At 31.1% G+C, this 17,934-nt stretch overlaps 2 protein-coding genes across 2 annotated transcripts; both read right to left on the bottom strand.

The window, feature by feature from the left end:
- Positions 1-4,460: 4,460 nt before the first annotated feature.
- On the bottom strand, positions 4,461-12,301 carry LOC111694722 (beta-1,4-mannosyl-glycoprotein 4-beta-N-acetylglucosaminyltransferase). The gene is made up of 10 exons (XM_023463712.1): positions 11,218-12,301; positions 10,506-10,564; positions 10,235-10,284; positions 9,684-9,763; positions 8,864-9,003; positions 7,331-7,420; positions 6,089-6,222; positions 5,485-5,523; positions 4,850-4,964; positions 4,461-4,765 (listed from the first exon to the last, which is right to left on the bottom strand). Exons 1-10 carry the CDS (start codon positions 11,276-11,278, stop codon positions 4,622-4,624), a joined length of 912 nt encoding a protein of 303 aa, XP_023319480.1. The 5' UTR covers positions 11,279-12,301; the 3' UTR covers positions 4,461-4,621.
- Positions 12,302-14,279: 1,978 nt separating this feature from the next.
- On the bottom strand, positions 14,280-17,732 carry LOC111694738 (uncharacterized). The gene is made up of 4 exons (XM_023463734.1): positions 17,523-17,732; positions 16,033-16,136; positions 15,605-15,729; positions 14,280-15,131 (listed from the first exon to the last, which is right to left on the bottom strand). Exons 1-4 carry the CDS (start codon positions 17,605-17,607, stop codon positions 15,017-15,019), a joined length of 429 nt encoding a protein of 142 aa, XP_023319502.1. The 5' UTR covers positions 17,608-17,732; the 3' UTR covers positions 14,280-15,016.
- Between the last annotated feature and the right edge of the window lie 202 nt (positions 17,733-17,934).

Below are 17,934 nucleotides of genomic sequence, written 5' to 3'. Positions count from 1 at the left end.
AATGCAATTCTTCAACTTTTGCAAAAAGTTTTGACTTAATTTCAATATTTGTTTAAACATATTGAAATTGTATGCAGTGAACATTGATATTATGGGTCAAAAAGATTGATTTCTTAGTTCTATACTTAAAATCCAAACGAATCGGATTTGCGCAACTGCTCAGGATTCATTTTATTGCATCATAGTGGGGAGAGGGGGAATGTAGCAAAAAAAATTTTAACTTATTGTCTAGTCTGCTGGGTGTCCCCAGAAAAAACTTTGCAGTAGGGGTTTTAGTATAAAATAACCAGCAATGGAATTATTTGAAGAACAATATTTCACGGAGCAGTATTTCAGAACGACAAGGATTTAAGTAGGAGACTAAACTTTTAAATTGCTCTCTACATAACTCACGCACACCGCATGTACTAGCTGACATCACAATTAACCCACAAAAACAATAAGTATATGGAATATCAATCAACAATCTGTGTAGAATTAATTTATATCTATTAAGTTGAGAAATGTCGTCGTATGCGCTATCTATCTGTATCTATGGTTAAAATATTGATCGTTTGAACTACAGGGTGTCATAAAAAACATGGGAAAGCACTGAGAAAGCTGTAATCTGTAAGAGTTTCGTCTGCTACGTTCACATTTTGTTTGTTTATGTTTTGACTGCACGGTTGTTCTTTATAGTAAAACAAGAAAATTGCAGTATATAAACTGAGTAAACTTTTACGTCTTCACTGTTCATCTTGCGGAGACAGTGTAGACACATCTTTACAGTCTTTTACCCTTTTCATAAAATAAACTCTAGCAAACATGATAATATGATGGCTTTTGAAATTAGGTATTACAATGCCAATTCATAACAAAGACGATATCGAATTCGTCACTGAATTCCCTTGTTTTTGGGACACCCTGTACTCAAATGCTAACAGGTACGTGTATTTATAATTAACATTTGAATCATTTGAATGATTTGAACTATTTTTAAGAAGCTAAATATGGACAATAAAAGTTAAAAATATAACCAACTAAAGTTAAAATATATATCCAAAATAGCTTAAAATATGAACAATTTGGATATAAAAAAGTGGTTCAAATAAACATGAAAATAGTTCAAATAAATAAATATTATAACTTTTTTGTCATAGATGTGTCTGCTAGGAGAAAATTCCAGTCAAAACGAGAAGAGTTTTTGTATGGCAGAGTTTCCTTTCAAGAGGACAAAAAGAACGACATTACTGATCCTCATACGAAAAAATCTATTTTTAGTGTTACATGTTTATTTTTTTGTTTATAAATCTAACTGAGCCTTGACTTGTTTAAAGTATAAACAAATTGAGAACTTTGAGACATTTTTGTTTTATTTACTCCTTCATATGTTTTATTTACTCCTTCATATGTTTTATTTACTCCTTCATATGTTTTATTTACTCCTTCATATGTTTTATTTACTCCTTCATATGTTTTCGACTCAACATATTATGTTCTTAAAGTTTATGATTAAAATAAATTAATTTATGCGATTGAAAAGTTAACATTTCTTAATATCGTCAACAAACAAATATAGATACATCTAGTTTAGAACAAGGATACCGCTTATTATTTTTGCTCAACAGGTGTTCCACTCCTCCATCTACTAAACTTGCTGCGACTATAGATGAAATACCCAAATTCCATTTTTCAAAAAGAAATGTACATTTTTGTCTCCTGAATTTAAAGCTCCCAAAATAAACGCAACAATCGACTTTATAACTTTATAAACTTGTTCAGAGTCATAGATTAAATAAAATAACAGATAGGACACTAGATGTCATCTTTTCAAGATTTCTGTGTATCTCGTTTACAATAATACTACGGCATATGCCCAAAGAAGTTACAACAAAACTCACAAAGGAAAATATTATTGCAAGTAATTTGTAAGAACATTTCAAATTTCGTATTGTTTTGTAGAAAACATTCACAAGTAGCACTTTTTTGATTAAGTATTTTTTTAAAGAATTAAGTATATTTCAATTTAATTGAGTGCATAAATTTACTTCTCCTGTTTAATTAGGTTCGGAAACAGGAGAACATTCAAATAAAAAATTATCTAAGTGTTAGGAAATGCAAACATTTTAATATTTTTAGAGACAAAATATATTTTACTCTTTAAAGAAAATTAAAATTTTTTTATGCTAATTGGCCTCCACTATTTTCTGCAATATCTTTTCCATAATTGTGAATTATAGAAAAACTTGTTTGGCTAAAAATAGGAACAATTTTCATGAAGAATCGATTCTTATCAAACTAGTTAATATGTGTACTATAACTTTTTATAGAGGTGTATGCTTTTTAAAAGCTTTAGCAGTAAAGTTGACAACGGAAGAAGCTGAAACCTAATGTTTGCACATCTTAATGTATAATGATATTTTATTGAAATTTTTCCAGAACAGTTTTTAACGACTAAGAAATACTACATATTGACCAAATTCATACTGTGAAATACCAATAAGACCAGAAATGTATCACATGTAGAACATCAAATTCGGAAATTTGCAACATTTTTATTTTTTATGATGAACGAAAAAACGATTGCGATAAATTTTACCCTTTAAAGTTAAAATCGTTTCTTGAAAGATGGACACTCAGTGACCTAGCTTTCCTCCTATACACAATTCTATGTATATAAGAATCCAAAAAATCTTGATTTAATCAAATATTTATTAATTAATTGTAGTTGACTTTCCATTTTTAGCGCGCTATAAACGATTCAAAGCTTTAAAATTCTTTTTGACAGTTTTTGGTATTCGCATTTTATTCGGATTCAAGAAATTGAAACCCAAGCAATTCCTAGAAACCGAATCATGAATTCAGGTCTGGATTTGTGCAAAATGTTAAGAATGGAAAATAACATAATATTAAACCTTATATAAAGATTGGTTTGGTTTTAAATTGATTAAAAATTCTTTATATTGTCCTTTCTTTAAATATTTTAATTCGGCTATAGGTATATTCTGAAACTAAAACACTGTTGCTTAAATACTTTGCAAGAAAAAAGGATAACACAAGCAGCTGAAGCTGGTCAAATTACTGAATGAGATCGGCCGGCAATACTTGCTTTCTCTGTCTGTCTATCCAACTTTCTTTATTAACTGATCTCACTCTCTTTATATCTACCGAGTATTTGTCCTTTCTTTTGATATTTAACTCATGTTGATGATATCATTTCTATAAATAGGAGTCAAATCAATGTTCATAAATAGCACTAGAAAGGCGACTTTAAGGCATCTTCACTCTTCAGTCATTACGTAGAAATATGTCCACTTCTAAATTCTTGTTTTCTCGTTCAAATAAATGTTTGTACAGTTTTATTCATCTTACAAATAAGTCTTGTTTGATTTATCCCCAAAATTATAATCACACTAGCTTGGGAAACCAGCGTTGCCCAGGTTACTCATAGTTAATTCCGCCGTTTACCCGCACTTGGTCGTAAATTACGATTTTAGTGATTTTTCCCTATAAAAGTGGACCCACTCAATTAAGAATCCTAAAACCAATCTAAGAACATTTCTGTGTTTTTAACTCAAAGTTTGAGGCCAATCGGTCAAGGGGTTATAGTCGGACATACAAAAAGAAACAAGCAGAGATTACAACTTTATATATACTGATTTAATTACAGAAAATTCCAATGGCTATATTTTTCTACTTAAAAATAAACATTTAAAAATAATTATGAATGCATTGCATTTTTATTTTTTAATCTAATTTATTTATTTCTTATATACGCTTTTTATTTACCAAATTATATTTTGTTTAACTTCTTAAGTAATCCATCTGGAGAAGTTGCCATGTATTTTTCAGATCTATAAAGGAAAAAAAACTAAGATCTAAGATTTTGGGAATTAGACCTTACAGCTTTATGTATGTGGAAGGATTGGGCATATAACCAATTAATTCAGAAGTATATGCTGAAAGCTAATCACTTTAGCTCTCGATCGCGACCTATGAAAGTTATATCTGATGTTCCTATCTCGAGAAATTGATTTACAACTTTGTCAAATTTATACGAAAATTAATATATATACAATTTTGTATAAAAGTAGAGGGTTTAAATAGATCAAATTCAGCAAATAAGCAACCAATCTGAAAACTATGATATCGCAGAGAAAGCTAATTCTAACTTAGGTTTACTCCAATTCTAAATTTATATTTGTTATTTCTATTTTTAATAGATTTAATTCATAATATTATTTATACTTCCGTGTTACTTGACCAGAAGTTCCACCAATGGCAGTGCAGTAAAGTGGTCACGTGATACAGGCGGAGACACGTGACCAGTATACTGCTCTGTTATTGGTGATAGTTCTGGTCACGTGATTTAAGTTTAAGATTTTCTAAATTTTACATATATGAACTTTCGTATAATTTTAACACAGTTTTATATCAATTTCTCGAGACAGGAAAATCAGATAAAACTTTCATGGGTCACGATCAAGAGCTAAAGTGATTAGCTTTCAGCTTATACCCCCTTTCATTTTTCCCTTACAGTCCCTTTAAATGAAAGAAGATGATTAAGAACACAGAAGAATCATGAGATGAAATAGAAGAATTCTTGTAAACTATAATGATATATATATACAAAAGATAGATTTTATGAATTGGTTTGGATCTGGAAAGACCCATTTGTGTTAGCAGTTGTGAATTGTGGTTTTCCAGTTATTGTGTATGGGTTTAGAAGCAAGTAATGAAATCTCTCCTTGTTCTGAATTATAAAAGGGGGAGCATATGCAGGATCCTGTAAAAACACATGGTTATGTTCTTTTTGTATTTCTAAATTATTATTAAACTTTTAATTCTAGTATAAGTTGTAATTAAGTACCTGACTTAGACTTATTTCGGATGTGTTTCTAAATCTGGAAAGGTCAAAGTATACTCCTTCTTTAATTAACTTCCGAATATAACTTACGTCGGTTTTACCAGGAAAATCACCAAATCTGAACAAATTAATAACGTTTTATTATATCCATATTTTTTGTGTAGTTCAAAAGCTAATGTAAGCGAGAAAAAAATCGTAAAATTCCCTTGAACACTAATACAGAAAAAACGCTTCTAGTTTGCTACTGTATATTTTTTGCTGGATCAAAAAGAATTTTTGATTAAAAAAAGTTTCACTCTTCCTTTATCTTTAATTTATTTTGATGACTGGAGACAGAAATAAAATGGCAAACCCAAGTTAAGCATAAACACATAAGAAAATTAAGAAATGGAAGGAAATTGAAGAGGGATGCCTAAATTAACCTAGAGAACAGAGGTTTTTACCTCTCTGGGTTTATGCTTGCTATGGAAAAGCTCCTTAAAAACAGGTCTGGTGAACCAGTTTTTAAGTAAAAATACCCTTTGGATAGAAGTAAATATCAGCCTTCTTTAAAATTGTTTTTCTAAAAGTTAAAGTTAAAACCAAAAGTTACGAGTGGAAACAAAGGTTGAAGGTTAAGTTATGTAAAATGTCAATACCTCGGATAATCAGATTTGGGAGCATCAATAAGTTTTTGTCTGAAAATATTTATATTTATGTATTTATTTTCAATTTTTCATTTGCCAATTTTACTGGAGACAAATAACGAATGATGTTTTCATCATAACTAATTAGCTTGGATGAATGTTGAAATATTGATAGTTATATTTTTATGTTTATGTTTCATCCAAGGGTGTAATGCAAGGAAAGTTAATTGCGGTCGTGTATTACTCTGCGTACACATTGAAACCAATTCTCTTTGGGCGGAATTTGTAAACAAGAATAGATGCATAATGGTTTGTTTAGTATCCGAGAAGGTTAAAAGCATTAAATTTTGATAATTTTGATAATTCACATAATAGTATCCTATGACCAGAATATTTCATTGATTTTTTTATGTGAAAGATGGATCCCATGTCAGGCTTTGACATCCGTCTTGTGTTTGCATTACCGCCCAGAGACAGTACACTGCAGTACAAAAGATGCGTACACTTCTGAAATAACTTTCCTTGCATTACATCCTTGGTTTCATCCATGTTAACAATATAAACATAAAAGGGATATTCTAAATCCGGAAAATCCTCGTATGCTTCCATTATCTACCTGATTCCTTGCGGTGTAAAACACCAGCTGCAATGCCATCCGCCATTTATTACATTAAGTGGACCGATTTCTTTCTTCTGTTTCTTGTATAATTCAACCTTAGTCGTTTGTACCAGGTAGTTTGCAGAACGTATCTTTAATAAAAAGCATGAACTTATGAGGTGAACAAAAAAATACAGGAATAGTGTTTTAAATCATTAAAATCTTGTTCAAAAGACTCAAAGTTGTGCGCTTTTACATAGCATTTTTTCGGAATGAATCATTTAAGTAATTTTGTTGACAGATAACAGCAACACGCTAGATAAATCCGGATAATAGGCCGGTTAGGATTTTGAAAGGGGTGTTTATTATCCCCAGACGATTCTTTCCCGAAGGCCGAACAATACACACACAACAGAGTAACCCCGTCACAGAAATTCGATAACAAAATCTTTATTTCCTAAAAAATGAATTTGCGGGCTGAAAATTTGGTTTGGCTGTCTCCGACAGGAGATTCCAGTATAAGACGACATTTTATAGAGGTTTTGAAATTAATGGTTAACAAATTTGTTCTCGTCAAAAACTCCTAATTGAGGTAAGATTTTGTCGAATATTCGAAAATCTCTCAACTTCGAACAATTAATGATTAAAAAGGGTTTGCATACCTTGGATTTCTGAAAGCCACATAAGAAAAAATCTAATGTTTCATAGCTTAAATTCGCCTTTTTTGGAATACATTTGGTGTTCTATAGTATACAGAGAGATTTTAGAATATTCGACACACTTTTACAACAAATAGAAGCATCGGGCGACTAAAAGTTAATAAAGACCTTTTTCCAAAATTAAAAGCTGAGGCTCACAAAAAAGATTAAGATGAGGTTCACAACTGTTAATGACAAAAAATATCACAATATTCCTAAATCCTAGAAAGTAAAATTCAAAGAGTCTGAAAATTAATCAAAATAGCTAAACGCAATAAACTAAGCAAATCTTCTTTCGATCATTTAAAATCCAACAAAAAATACAAAACTAACGAAACAATAAAGAAGTAAAAATAGTAAATACATAAATTTACTTTTAATGGATAAAAACAGACTGATAATAGACCATGAAAAGGCTGTAAAATATCTTCTTGGCAAGAGTTTTTGGAAACTTTTACCAAAATATCTTTTCAGTGGGGATTCTATGTAGGAAATTAGTTAAAATATTTTTGTCAAAATCTTGATAAACTGTTGGTTTATATGTTAAAAGTCTTTTTTTAACCTGAGATGCATCGCAGTTGTAGAAATCTCTAAAAAACTGCATCGTCAAAACAGCAGGCTCGAAGTGCTTTTGATGTGGGAAAACAAATTCCTGCACAATTTTATTTTTCTTTTAAACAGTAACTTCGTTATCCATTAAATTCAAGCAAACCAGTAATGGAATTGAGTTTTTTTCACATCCTCTGATTTTCTATCCCCCTAATATCATTCACCTTTGATCAAATAGTCTAAGTTTGAAATATCAAAGTTGTACACTATAAGGTTTCAAAGATTTAGGAAAAAAGAAAATTTGAGTTTGTGGTAAAGACTCAGTTCCTTAATTGTTTAGAAATTTAGAATTAAAGGACGCTTACGTAATATTTAAATTCAAAAGAGAAAACTTTTAATTTGTTAATTTTGCCAAAATGGTCTGAAACCTTTTTATTTCATGTAAGATATCATTTTTCACTGGGATTAAACCATTTTTTCTCGTAATTATGTTCATGAAACTTAATCTCCCAATATGTTCATGAAACTTAATCTCCCAATATGTTCATGAAACTTAATCTTCCAATATGTTCATGAAACTTAATCTCCCAATATGTTCATGAAACTTAATCTCCCAATATGTTCATGAAACTTAATCTCCCAATATGTTTGGGACTAAAAAAGATTGTCAAAAATATCTTTTCTTCTTGTCTGGTATAAAACCGAAAATGTTACTAAACTTGAAAATTATTCAAGAAGATGAAAATTGGTTTCATTATTAGAAAGTTTGGTGATTAAAACAATGAGCTTATTTTATGGGATAAGATTCAGTATTACAGGGTGATTTATTTGTAAAAACTGTATTATCAGGCTGATTTATTTGTAAAAACTGTATTACAGGGTGATTCATTTGTAAAAACTGTAGATCTTTAAATTAAGAAAGTCGACAAAATATTCTATTGAGCTGTATTTGAAACCTGGAATATTTCAATCACGAGAGGTTATTTTTATCATAACGAGGGTCGAGGGGGGGGGGAGGGTTATGAAGAAATACAAGAGGACGAGGCCGAAAGATTAATGAACACCAAAGATTTTTTCTGTTATTTTTTACATACCCCGGTCAACCTCTTGGATTTTAAAGGAATTCACCTTTAAAGATGAGAAAATAGGCTGTACAACGTGTACACAGACCCGGACTAAAGGAGAATAGGATTGCAACCCCTTTCATGGCCGAATTTGACAATTTTCATCTACAAATTCAGTTCAGCTTGAGTATTGTTTTCCTGAATTGTGTAAATGGCGGCGTCAGGGCAAGAAATGAATAAATTTTCACTGAACTATCCTCCTGCCCTTGGAAAGGTTTAATGAAAATGATAGAAAAAATGGCGGCACCCTCTTAATTAACAGTTTACTTTATGAAATTCATTATAAACACAGCTTTCTAACAATACCAAATTTGATCATATGGCTTTTTCTAGATTCGGGTTTATAACAGACACTCTCTGTACATAAATAACCAGCACATGGCAGTTGTTTAAACATGTACAATTATTAAAAAAAGTATTACCTGTATGCGCCAAAAAAAACCGTAGATAGCCCAGATGTACTTGATAGCGATAATATTTGGAATTCCGTCATAAAGCTTTAGAAATAAAAGGATCTCACTCGAAATTAGCTCATCTCCATCGTTATAAATGAAAAGGTCATCTAAAATAGAATTAATTAAACGTAATCTTAACTTTTCAATAAGATAAGAAGAATTGCGGATACCGAGGGGATAGTTGCTTTAGACTGCAAAGTTAATTGGTACCAAACATATTTTATTACGAATTATTTTGATATTGACTGTTGCAGAGCAAAAAATCTTAGTCTGTCTGTCTGTTCGTCAAACTTATTAGCAACCTAGATATGTTGGCTTACACAGATTACGGCGTTATTAGTAAACTTGATTGTTAAGAAAAGTGATTGATTTTTTACATCATTATAATTACTATTATTTTATCAATTTACTTTATTCTTTATTTCAACTTATTTTTCTGGACGCTAGTGTGAAATTTAAAAAAATTTCTAGACCCGATTTTGAATTCTTTTACTAAAAACTTTAGGAAAACCCAAACATTTTAGAGTCTAAATCATTAGAGAAAATCATTTTAATAAATAAGCCATTAAGTAGGAAGAAGAATTCTAAGTTTCAAATATTTTGATTCACATATTTCCAACGTTGCTACATAGATAGTTTAAAATGAGTTAAATATCGTTTTAGTAAAAAGAAGGGAGGAAATTTGACGAGAAAATGTTTTATTAAACCTTAATTTGACTTAACAACTGCCTAGTTTTATTTCATGAACTAAACATAAAATCTTTTTGTTAGAGGAATAGAAACAAACCTTTTTCAATGCCTGGAACGAGATTAAGACCTTCTCTGCTAATGAAGCGTCTCATATCAGCATCTGCTAAAACCCCGTTTCTTCACACATATTAATTATTATTGTTCTTGCTACTCTGTAAATTGCCAATCAGCCAAGCATGATTTTTATTCTACATAATCCTTAAGATATTGATTCTTTTTAACTTTAATAATAATTTATTTTTGGATAAGGATTGTGGGCACAAGCTCACGCATACAAATAAAAACGAAATATCAATAAATCTATTTCCAGTTTGTTATCAAAGTCTTTCTATTATTTTGTTCTGCTCAAGATTAGTTAAAAGTCATACACCCCAACGTTTTGTGTTGCGCCATTGTCTTAAAAACTTGACTATGGGTAACCCTGTAAACCATAGTGAACACTTATTTTGCGCGGGCTGATCTTGCTTCCTTAGATATTGATTCTTAATTTAACAAAAGAATTTGACTTTTATTTTCAAAACTTAGGATATGGATTATGAAACTAGAAATTCCTTGCTTTATTTTTTATTTTTTATTCTATAAACTTACTCAAATCCCTCTGTTGGTGTATCGTTTCTGAAGATGTAGATGAGCTTGTCCTGTATTTGCAACCATATATCGAATAATTAAGTGAAATTAAAACCAACAAAAAAGGACATTCAAAACTTACTGGTTCACTTTTTTCATAATAGTCATTTGTTTACACTACATAATACATAAATATAAATTTATATTTTAATTTTAATTCCAACTCAAATGATTTCTGTTGTCCATGCTGTGGTGCGAAATAATTAGCAAAAATATTAGAAATAAAGTTTTCCTGAAACTGGTTCAGCCAGCCGCACTGTAGTTTCTCCAACAATAGAAGAGGCTTGTTACCTAGGATTTCAAATTAATATTATTCTTTCATGTGCTAACTTTAAATTTTGAATCTGAATCTAATAGAAAAACATATATGCTAATCAAAACTTCTGAAACAATATTCATTCTTAATGAATTATTCTATTTTTGAATAAAAAATTCAATAATTTTGATTTGCATGCATTCCTAGCTATTAAAAAATGTTTTCGACAAAGCAGTTTAAAAACCCCTGGCATTGTGAATACAATGTTGGATTCCAAATTTTTGATTAAAATGTAATTTAAATCGAAATATTTCTAGTTGCTTAGTTAGGAACAAAATAATTCAAATTTTTATGTAATTAATCAAATAAAAGTGGTGAAATTGCCGTTTTGCGCGATTTGGAATATTATCTTTAAAGGAGTTGAGTCTTTGCAACAAACTCGAATTTTCTAATCCCTATATCTGTCCAACCTGATGACGAAAACCTTAGACATTTCAAACTTAGATTATTTGATCTAACAGAATTTATAGTTTGAAATATATAAGGTCTACGACACTGGATGGCAAAGATATTAGGATTAGAACATCAGAGTTTGTGGCAAAAAAATCAATTCCTTTCCAGTATTTCCTAATAAATTTTTAAATACAAATTTGCTAATACTTACGAAAAATTAAGATAGAAAACTCACCTCCAGAGTTTGAAAAACTTGATTCTTGAACAAAAAATATGTCGACGATGTGATAATGCATATTCAATCGGGTCTCAAAAAGATCAAATTCATGATTGATTGGAAAGGCAGAGATAAGGCGTCGAGGACTATATTTACAGGAAGAAATGGCCAGGGTTAGGTTTTCTTAATTTAAACAACATTTAAGAAGAAAAACGTAATTTAACCTTTTCTAACTAACTAAATATAACAAACTATACCTCAGTAAGTCTAAATAGATATTAAGAAGAAGTTTTAAAAAATGTTTAAATTTCTGTCCCATGCAAAAAAAACGATAAACAGAGCTGAAGTGGAAAGATGGAAAGAGTTTTTTTTAGTTCAACAAAAACCAGTATGAAGAAGAAAATGATAATAGCTGCTCAGATGAATAAAGATCTGGTTCAGCCACAAAGTATATTTCAGGATGAGACTATGAAAACTAAATTTCGTTCAATTTAACTAAAGTATCATGGCTGCTGTTGGGTCATTACTAAACATAAAAACATCATTATACTTGATCTAAAGTAGGAAAGGGTATAAGTTTGTCCTTATAAATCTTAATACTTACAGGAGAAACAGAAAATGAGGCTAAAAAGAGGAAAAGGGGCCACAAAGGAACCATTATTCAGCTGAGACAAGAAAGTATTCAAGGTGTTCACGTTCACAACCAGTGACAGCATGGTTAGGAGCCAGACTACATCCAGAAATTCAATACGGTCAGATCCGGACTCAACAAGACAACCATTTTGCAAATTGAAATTTTTTTTGTTTTGAATTGTATGTTTAAGTTTTTTTTATGGCGGCCCTCCAAAAAACTGCTGTTTTTCTTCTTATCAGTTCTACATAAAACTAAGCAAAATCTGAATTATTTTAAATTTAGAACCAATAAACAATGTTTAATCATTAATAGATTGTTAACCATGGAGGTCGGAACGTTTGTATAATTAATCCTTCCATGAAGTACTAATCAATATATCATGCAGTCCTACGGATAAAAATAGGTTTACCAAAGGAATTGAGTCTTTGCCACATACTCTGATTTTCTAATCACTGTAAAGGAATTGAGTCTTTGCCACAAACTCTGATTTTCTAATCCCTGTAAAGGAATTGAGTCGTTGCCACATACTCTGATTTTCTAATCACTGTAAAGGAATTGAGTCGTTGCCACATACTCTGATTTTCTTTTCACTGTAAAGGAATTGAGTCGTTGCCACATACTCTGATTTTCTAATCACTGTAAAGGAATTGAGTCTTTGCCACAAACTCTGATTTTCTAATCACTGTAAAGGAGTTGAGTCTTTGCCACATACTCTGATTTTCTAATCACTGTAAAGGATTTGAGTCTTTGCCACAAACTCTGATTTTCTAATCACTGTAAACTTTGCCACAAACTCTGATTTTCTAATCACTGTAAAGGAGTTGAGTCTTTGCCACATACTCTGATTTTCTAATCACTGTAAAGGATTTGAGTCTTTGCCACAAACTCTGATTTTCTAATCACTGTAAAGGAATTGAGTCTTTGCCACATACTCTGATTTTCTAATCACTGTAAAGGAGTTGAGTCTTTGCCACAAACTCTGATTTTCTAATCACTGTAAAGAAGTTGAGTCGTTGCCACATACTCTGATTTTCTAATCACTGTAAAAAAGTTGAGTCGTTGCCACATACTCTGATTTTCTAATCACTGTAAAGGATTTGAGTCTTTGCCAAAAACTCTGATTTGCTAATCCCTATATCTTTTAAATACAATGTCATAGACCTTAGATATTTCAAACTATGAATTATGTTGATTCAAATAATAAAAGTTTGAAATGTCTGGTCGCAGAGATAAAGGGATTAGAAAATTTGTGTTTGTGGCAAAAACTCAATTCCTTTGCAACCCAATGTCACATACCTTAGATATTTCAAACTATAAATCATTTTATGTAAAATAATTCAAGTTTGAAATATCAAAGGTTTACAAGCTCCGGTTGCTAAGATATATAGGGATTAGAAAACTTGAGTTTATGGCAGAGACTCAATTCCTTTGCTCTTGGCCAATGAGAGATCGCGAAGCTACGATAATTTTTGATGATTTTTACACAAATTATCAAACACTGAATCAATAAAAAAATATTTCAAAAGTTTTATAAACTAGAAAACAATTCATTCTTTCACAAGCCTCATGTAAATCAGTCCTCAAAAAGGGTTTTGAGAGAATCCAACCAATTGTCGTATTTCAAACAGAGGATAAAACTTGAATTTGTTAAAAGTTTGGTTTTTGCAAAAAAAAATCAAAACGACCATATCTTAGCCATTGAACAACTTATTTTTTTCTAAAACAGTATGCTTAGGATTATCTATATTAAAATAATTTTTTTATTGAAGGTGTTTTTTTTTCACCCAGGTGAGTAAAAGTAAAAAACGACGATTTTTGCAGGAAACCTCTCAATACATTTTTTAGATTTTATTTTTTTGGGTTTAATGCACTTTTACACGTAGACATTGTTCTCTAGTTTCCAAAATATAATTACAAAAATTAAAAATCGAAGAATATTTGACAAAACAAAAACATTTTCCGAGAATCGTCCAAAATCACCGAACAATCCCGTTTTCAATTGTGTTAGTTGTGAATAAGTATAACTTCTCAAAAGAAAAGTAGCATCTGTGAGCAATTACTGGAGGCCTGGCCTAATGTTTATGTATTATACACACAGGGGCGTACGAGAGCATTTGTGTAGAGGGGAGGGGGCACTTTAGTCCCCCCCTTAAAAAATCTTTTTTGAAAAAATATTGATACCTTTTTAACTATGTAAACTCTTCGGTCATATAAACACTTCCATATAACAAGTGTTAATAAATTGTTAACCTTATTTTTTTAAGTGGACTCAGCAGACACTTCTTAATATTGTGATGTATGCTTCAATGGTTGAAAAATAGAGATGGAAACGTTTCCTTAAAAATGTCTATATTATTTTCATAGAAACAATACATATTGTATAATTATAAATAATGATATCAAAGATATATTTACACTGAAGGCAGTATTGATTAAAGCTTTTTAATGAAACTTTTTTAGTTAAGGGCAAAAGTAAGATTTTTAAGTTTTTTATATGGATTCCCCGCCTCAGGGGAGGCACGCGAGGAGGGGAGGGGGGCGGAGGCCCTCCTCGTGCCCCCCTGCATACATATATAGGAGACAACGCAACACCCTGCACGGCATCCAAACAACGTAAAATTAAATCTCTCTATATTCTACAGTAATACTATAAATACTATGATTATAAATAGTTCTTTTTACTCCAGTTGTAAACAAACCACCCTGCGAGTGAATATTTATCTTTGCAGTACCAATTGTTTTCAGATGTACACAAAAGCATGCATGACATTAAGCAAATTCAAGAAATTTAATGATTTTCATCATTTCTTAAATAGTTTTTTTGTTCATTAAAAACACTAAATAGCAGTCCAATGCGCTGTAAGATGAAGGACTAGGCTGTTTTCTTCATGATAATAACTTTTTATTAAAAAAGTTTGTTTTTAGAAAGAGGTTAGGAAATAAAATGGCATTTACTGAAAGGCTGTTTCTTATTTTTCTCATAAACAAGTTTGAAGCAGGAAACATAGCTATTGGTTTTGATTTGCTTGAGGGATTGTGAAATCAAATTTTCAATGATTTTTTCAATTTTTACTGCACCTTAATTTTAAATAAAATACAGGGTAAAAAATTCTGAACCATAATAAGCATCATGAAGTGACCCAAAACTAGATTATAATGTTTTAAAGTACATTTAAACAAAATCTAAATATACAATGTAGTAATATAATTTCTGGCCATTTTCCTTTTTCGTTGGGAGTATTTGATTCGATCAATTGCCGTAGTAGAGTTGTAAATCAATTCTGGAATCCCGCAATCTCTAAATAATGTGTCACTTAAATATTGACTAGTTGAATTTAGTAAAGGAAATGGATCTGTTTACACACTGCACAATTTTTGTGTCTCATGTTCATTGGGGTCATTATAACTTGAGTCTACAAGTCGTCTTCAGGTTCTTACTGTAGCTATCATTAGTAGGGTTCAGGGAACATTTTAAAACCAAGGGGAGAAAACCTGACCCCTAATGTTACCGTGTTAAAGTATATACAGCTGTATACAGCAGTTCTAGAGAGTCTAACCGAATCTCGGTGTTTGTGTCTTACAGTCTAGGAAGATACCGACAAAAACGACTTTTATTTCCCCCCAACTTTTTATGACTGTACTGTACACAAGGTTGTGATATATCTAAATATGTGCATCTTCAACGTAAGTCCACACTTTTAATATATTCTTATAAGTGCGTTCTTTTAAAAGAAAGTAGCGTTAATTATTTAGTTTTGTAGTAAAACTTACTTGCCAAAAAAATTAGGTTTGCAACAACAGCGCTGCTGCTTTTTTGACATCTGCACAGACGTTCCTTGTCTAAAGCAACTGTAATTACCAACTCTTGTAAAGTAGCTGCTCATAGACGCCTTTACCTATAAAAAAGTATTGGGAAACTTTTGGTCAAAGACTGTTGAATATAACGTTCAGTGCGGACTTTTCGTTTTTTTATTTTCCGTTTCTATCACATAAAAAATAAATTTCAAAATAAATTGCTTCTAGAAATTAAAGCCAAATAAAATTTTAGGTAATAACATGATTGGAATTTTAAATTGGCGTAGATTCCTCTAAATTAACATTGAAGCCAAGAAGGCAAAATTCGAACGTTTTGCTCATCCCTGGAAATGTTATTATTTCTAAAAAACGTCCAAAATATGTAATTTAAAAATATGTTGTACCTTGAGCTTGAAAACTTTGGATTTGTCTACGTTGTTGACAAACATGTGTCTAGGGTTCTCTAGATTAAATTGGTAGGTGCCAAACAGTAGATGTGTAATCAAAACTAAAAAAGTAATAGGTTTTGGGATATTTAATGGAAAGACATTTCACGGCTGAACAATTCATAAATTATTTAAATAAATAAAATGAAAATTAATAATTATAAAACGTGATAAACAGTTATCTGAAATGTTTTCAAATGTCCTATCCATGTGAAATGTCTCTTCGAAACTAATGAGCCACAAAAACAAGAATACTCCTCTGCATGGGTAAACTTGAGATAAATCGTGTATCAAAATTGTTAGCAAAGTAGAACACAATTTTGGATTTAAATAAAAGTGTGTAAGATCGATGCATTTTGGCATGAAGCGCATCGCAATCTTTTTTCTTGCTCTCCATACATTCTAAATGCTCCCCCTAGAGATGAATATAAATTGATTTGGGGAGAACATTGTAGGACTAGGGAGTACTACGGGGAGTATATTGTAGGACTAGGCAGTACTACGGGAAGAATATTGTAGGACTAGGGAGTACTACGGGGAGAATATTGTAGGACTAGGGAGTACTACGGGGAGAATATTGTAGGACTAGGGAGTACTACGGGGAGAAAATTGTAGGACTAGGGAGTACTACGGGGAGAATATTGTAGGACTAGGGAGTACTACGGGGAGAACATTGTAGGACTAGGGAGTACTACGGGGAGAACATTGTAGGACTAGGAAGTACTACGGGGAGAATATTGTAGGACTAGGAAGTACTAAGGGGAGAATATTGTAGGACTAGGGAGTACTACGTGGAGAATATTGTAGGACTAGGGAGTACTACGGGGAGAATATTGTAGGACTAGGGAGTACTACAGGGAGAATATTGTAGGACTAGGGAATACTACGGGGAGAATATTGTAGGACTAGGGAGTACTACGGGGAGAATATTGTAGGACTAGGGAGTACTACGAGGAGAATATTGTAGGACTAGGGAGTACTACGTGTTTTTTCAACAAGTTTTTCTTCTTTCTTTTAGTAATTCAGCCCAAAGAAATCTAGTTAATTAATTAAATTGAATTAAACTGGATTTCTCTAAATGTGCGCATTGAAAAGGATGTTGGAAGAACAAGAGAAACCGCTAGACACTATTAAAACGTGTTTTGGGGTACAGACTGTAGGAGTAAAAGTAATTTAACACATCACATATCATCTCATATAAGCAAATTAAAAGCTAAAAGCTAATATTAAAATGATCATACTCCATCATGAATAATTTGATAATAAAATCTATAATTGGTACAATGTGAGTTAAAAAGGGGGAATTAGTTTCGTCTCCTTCAAAACATTTTTTTTGTGAAATTCTCATATATTATATTGTTCTGTTTGTTTAAAAAATGTATATATATATTTGTAACTCACATGGCCCAAAATAACACGAAATAGATTATTTGTTATATACCACGTACCTGAGCATATTGCCATAATAAATAGAGTAGTGAAAAGAATCCATAACAGTTTAGCAGAATAATTATTGATCTCGGATGAAACCATTATATAAAAAATTACATTTGTGGCGTCAAGAAACCAAGAAACATGACACACTTTTATTACTTTTAAATTCTATCCCAAAAGTCCATTGGATACATTAAAAGGTGTTCAAGGGCTCTCGATCCGTAAAATCTGTAAAAAAAATACTTTATTATTTTAAATATCTAAGGGAAAAATTTTTACTTGCTTTTTAATTTAAAATTTCTCAAAAGTTTCACATTTTTTGTAATTTTTAAAATATTCTTTTGTAATTTTTGGTATTCAACAGAATAACTGTCCGTTTTTGGTACCATGGATATTATAACCACCTTTTCAAGAATTTTACAATCG

This window comes from Eurytemora carolleeae, unplaced genomic scaffold (assembly GCF_000591075.1).
Source record: "Eurytemora carolleeae unplaced genomic scaffold, Eaff_2.0 scaffold195, whole genome shotgun sequence".
NCBI lineage: Eukaryota > Metazoa > Arthropoda > Copepoda > Calanoida > Temoridae > Eurytemora > Eurytemora carolleeae.
The sequence above is the reverse complement of the archived record's forward strand: the minus strand, read 5'-3'. Positions and strand labels throughout refer to the sequence as shown.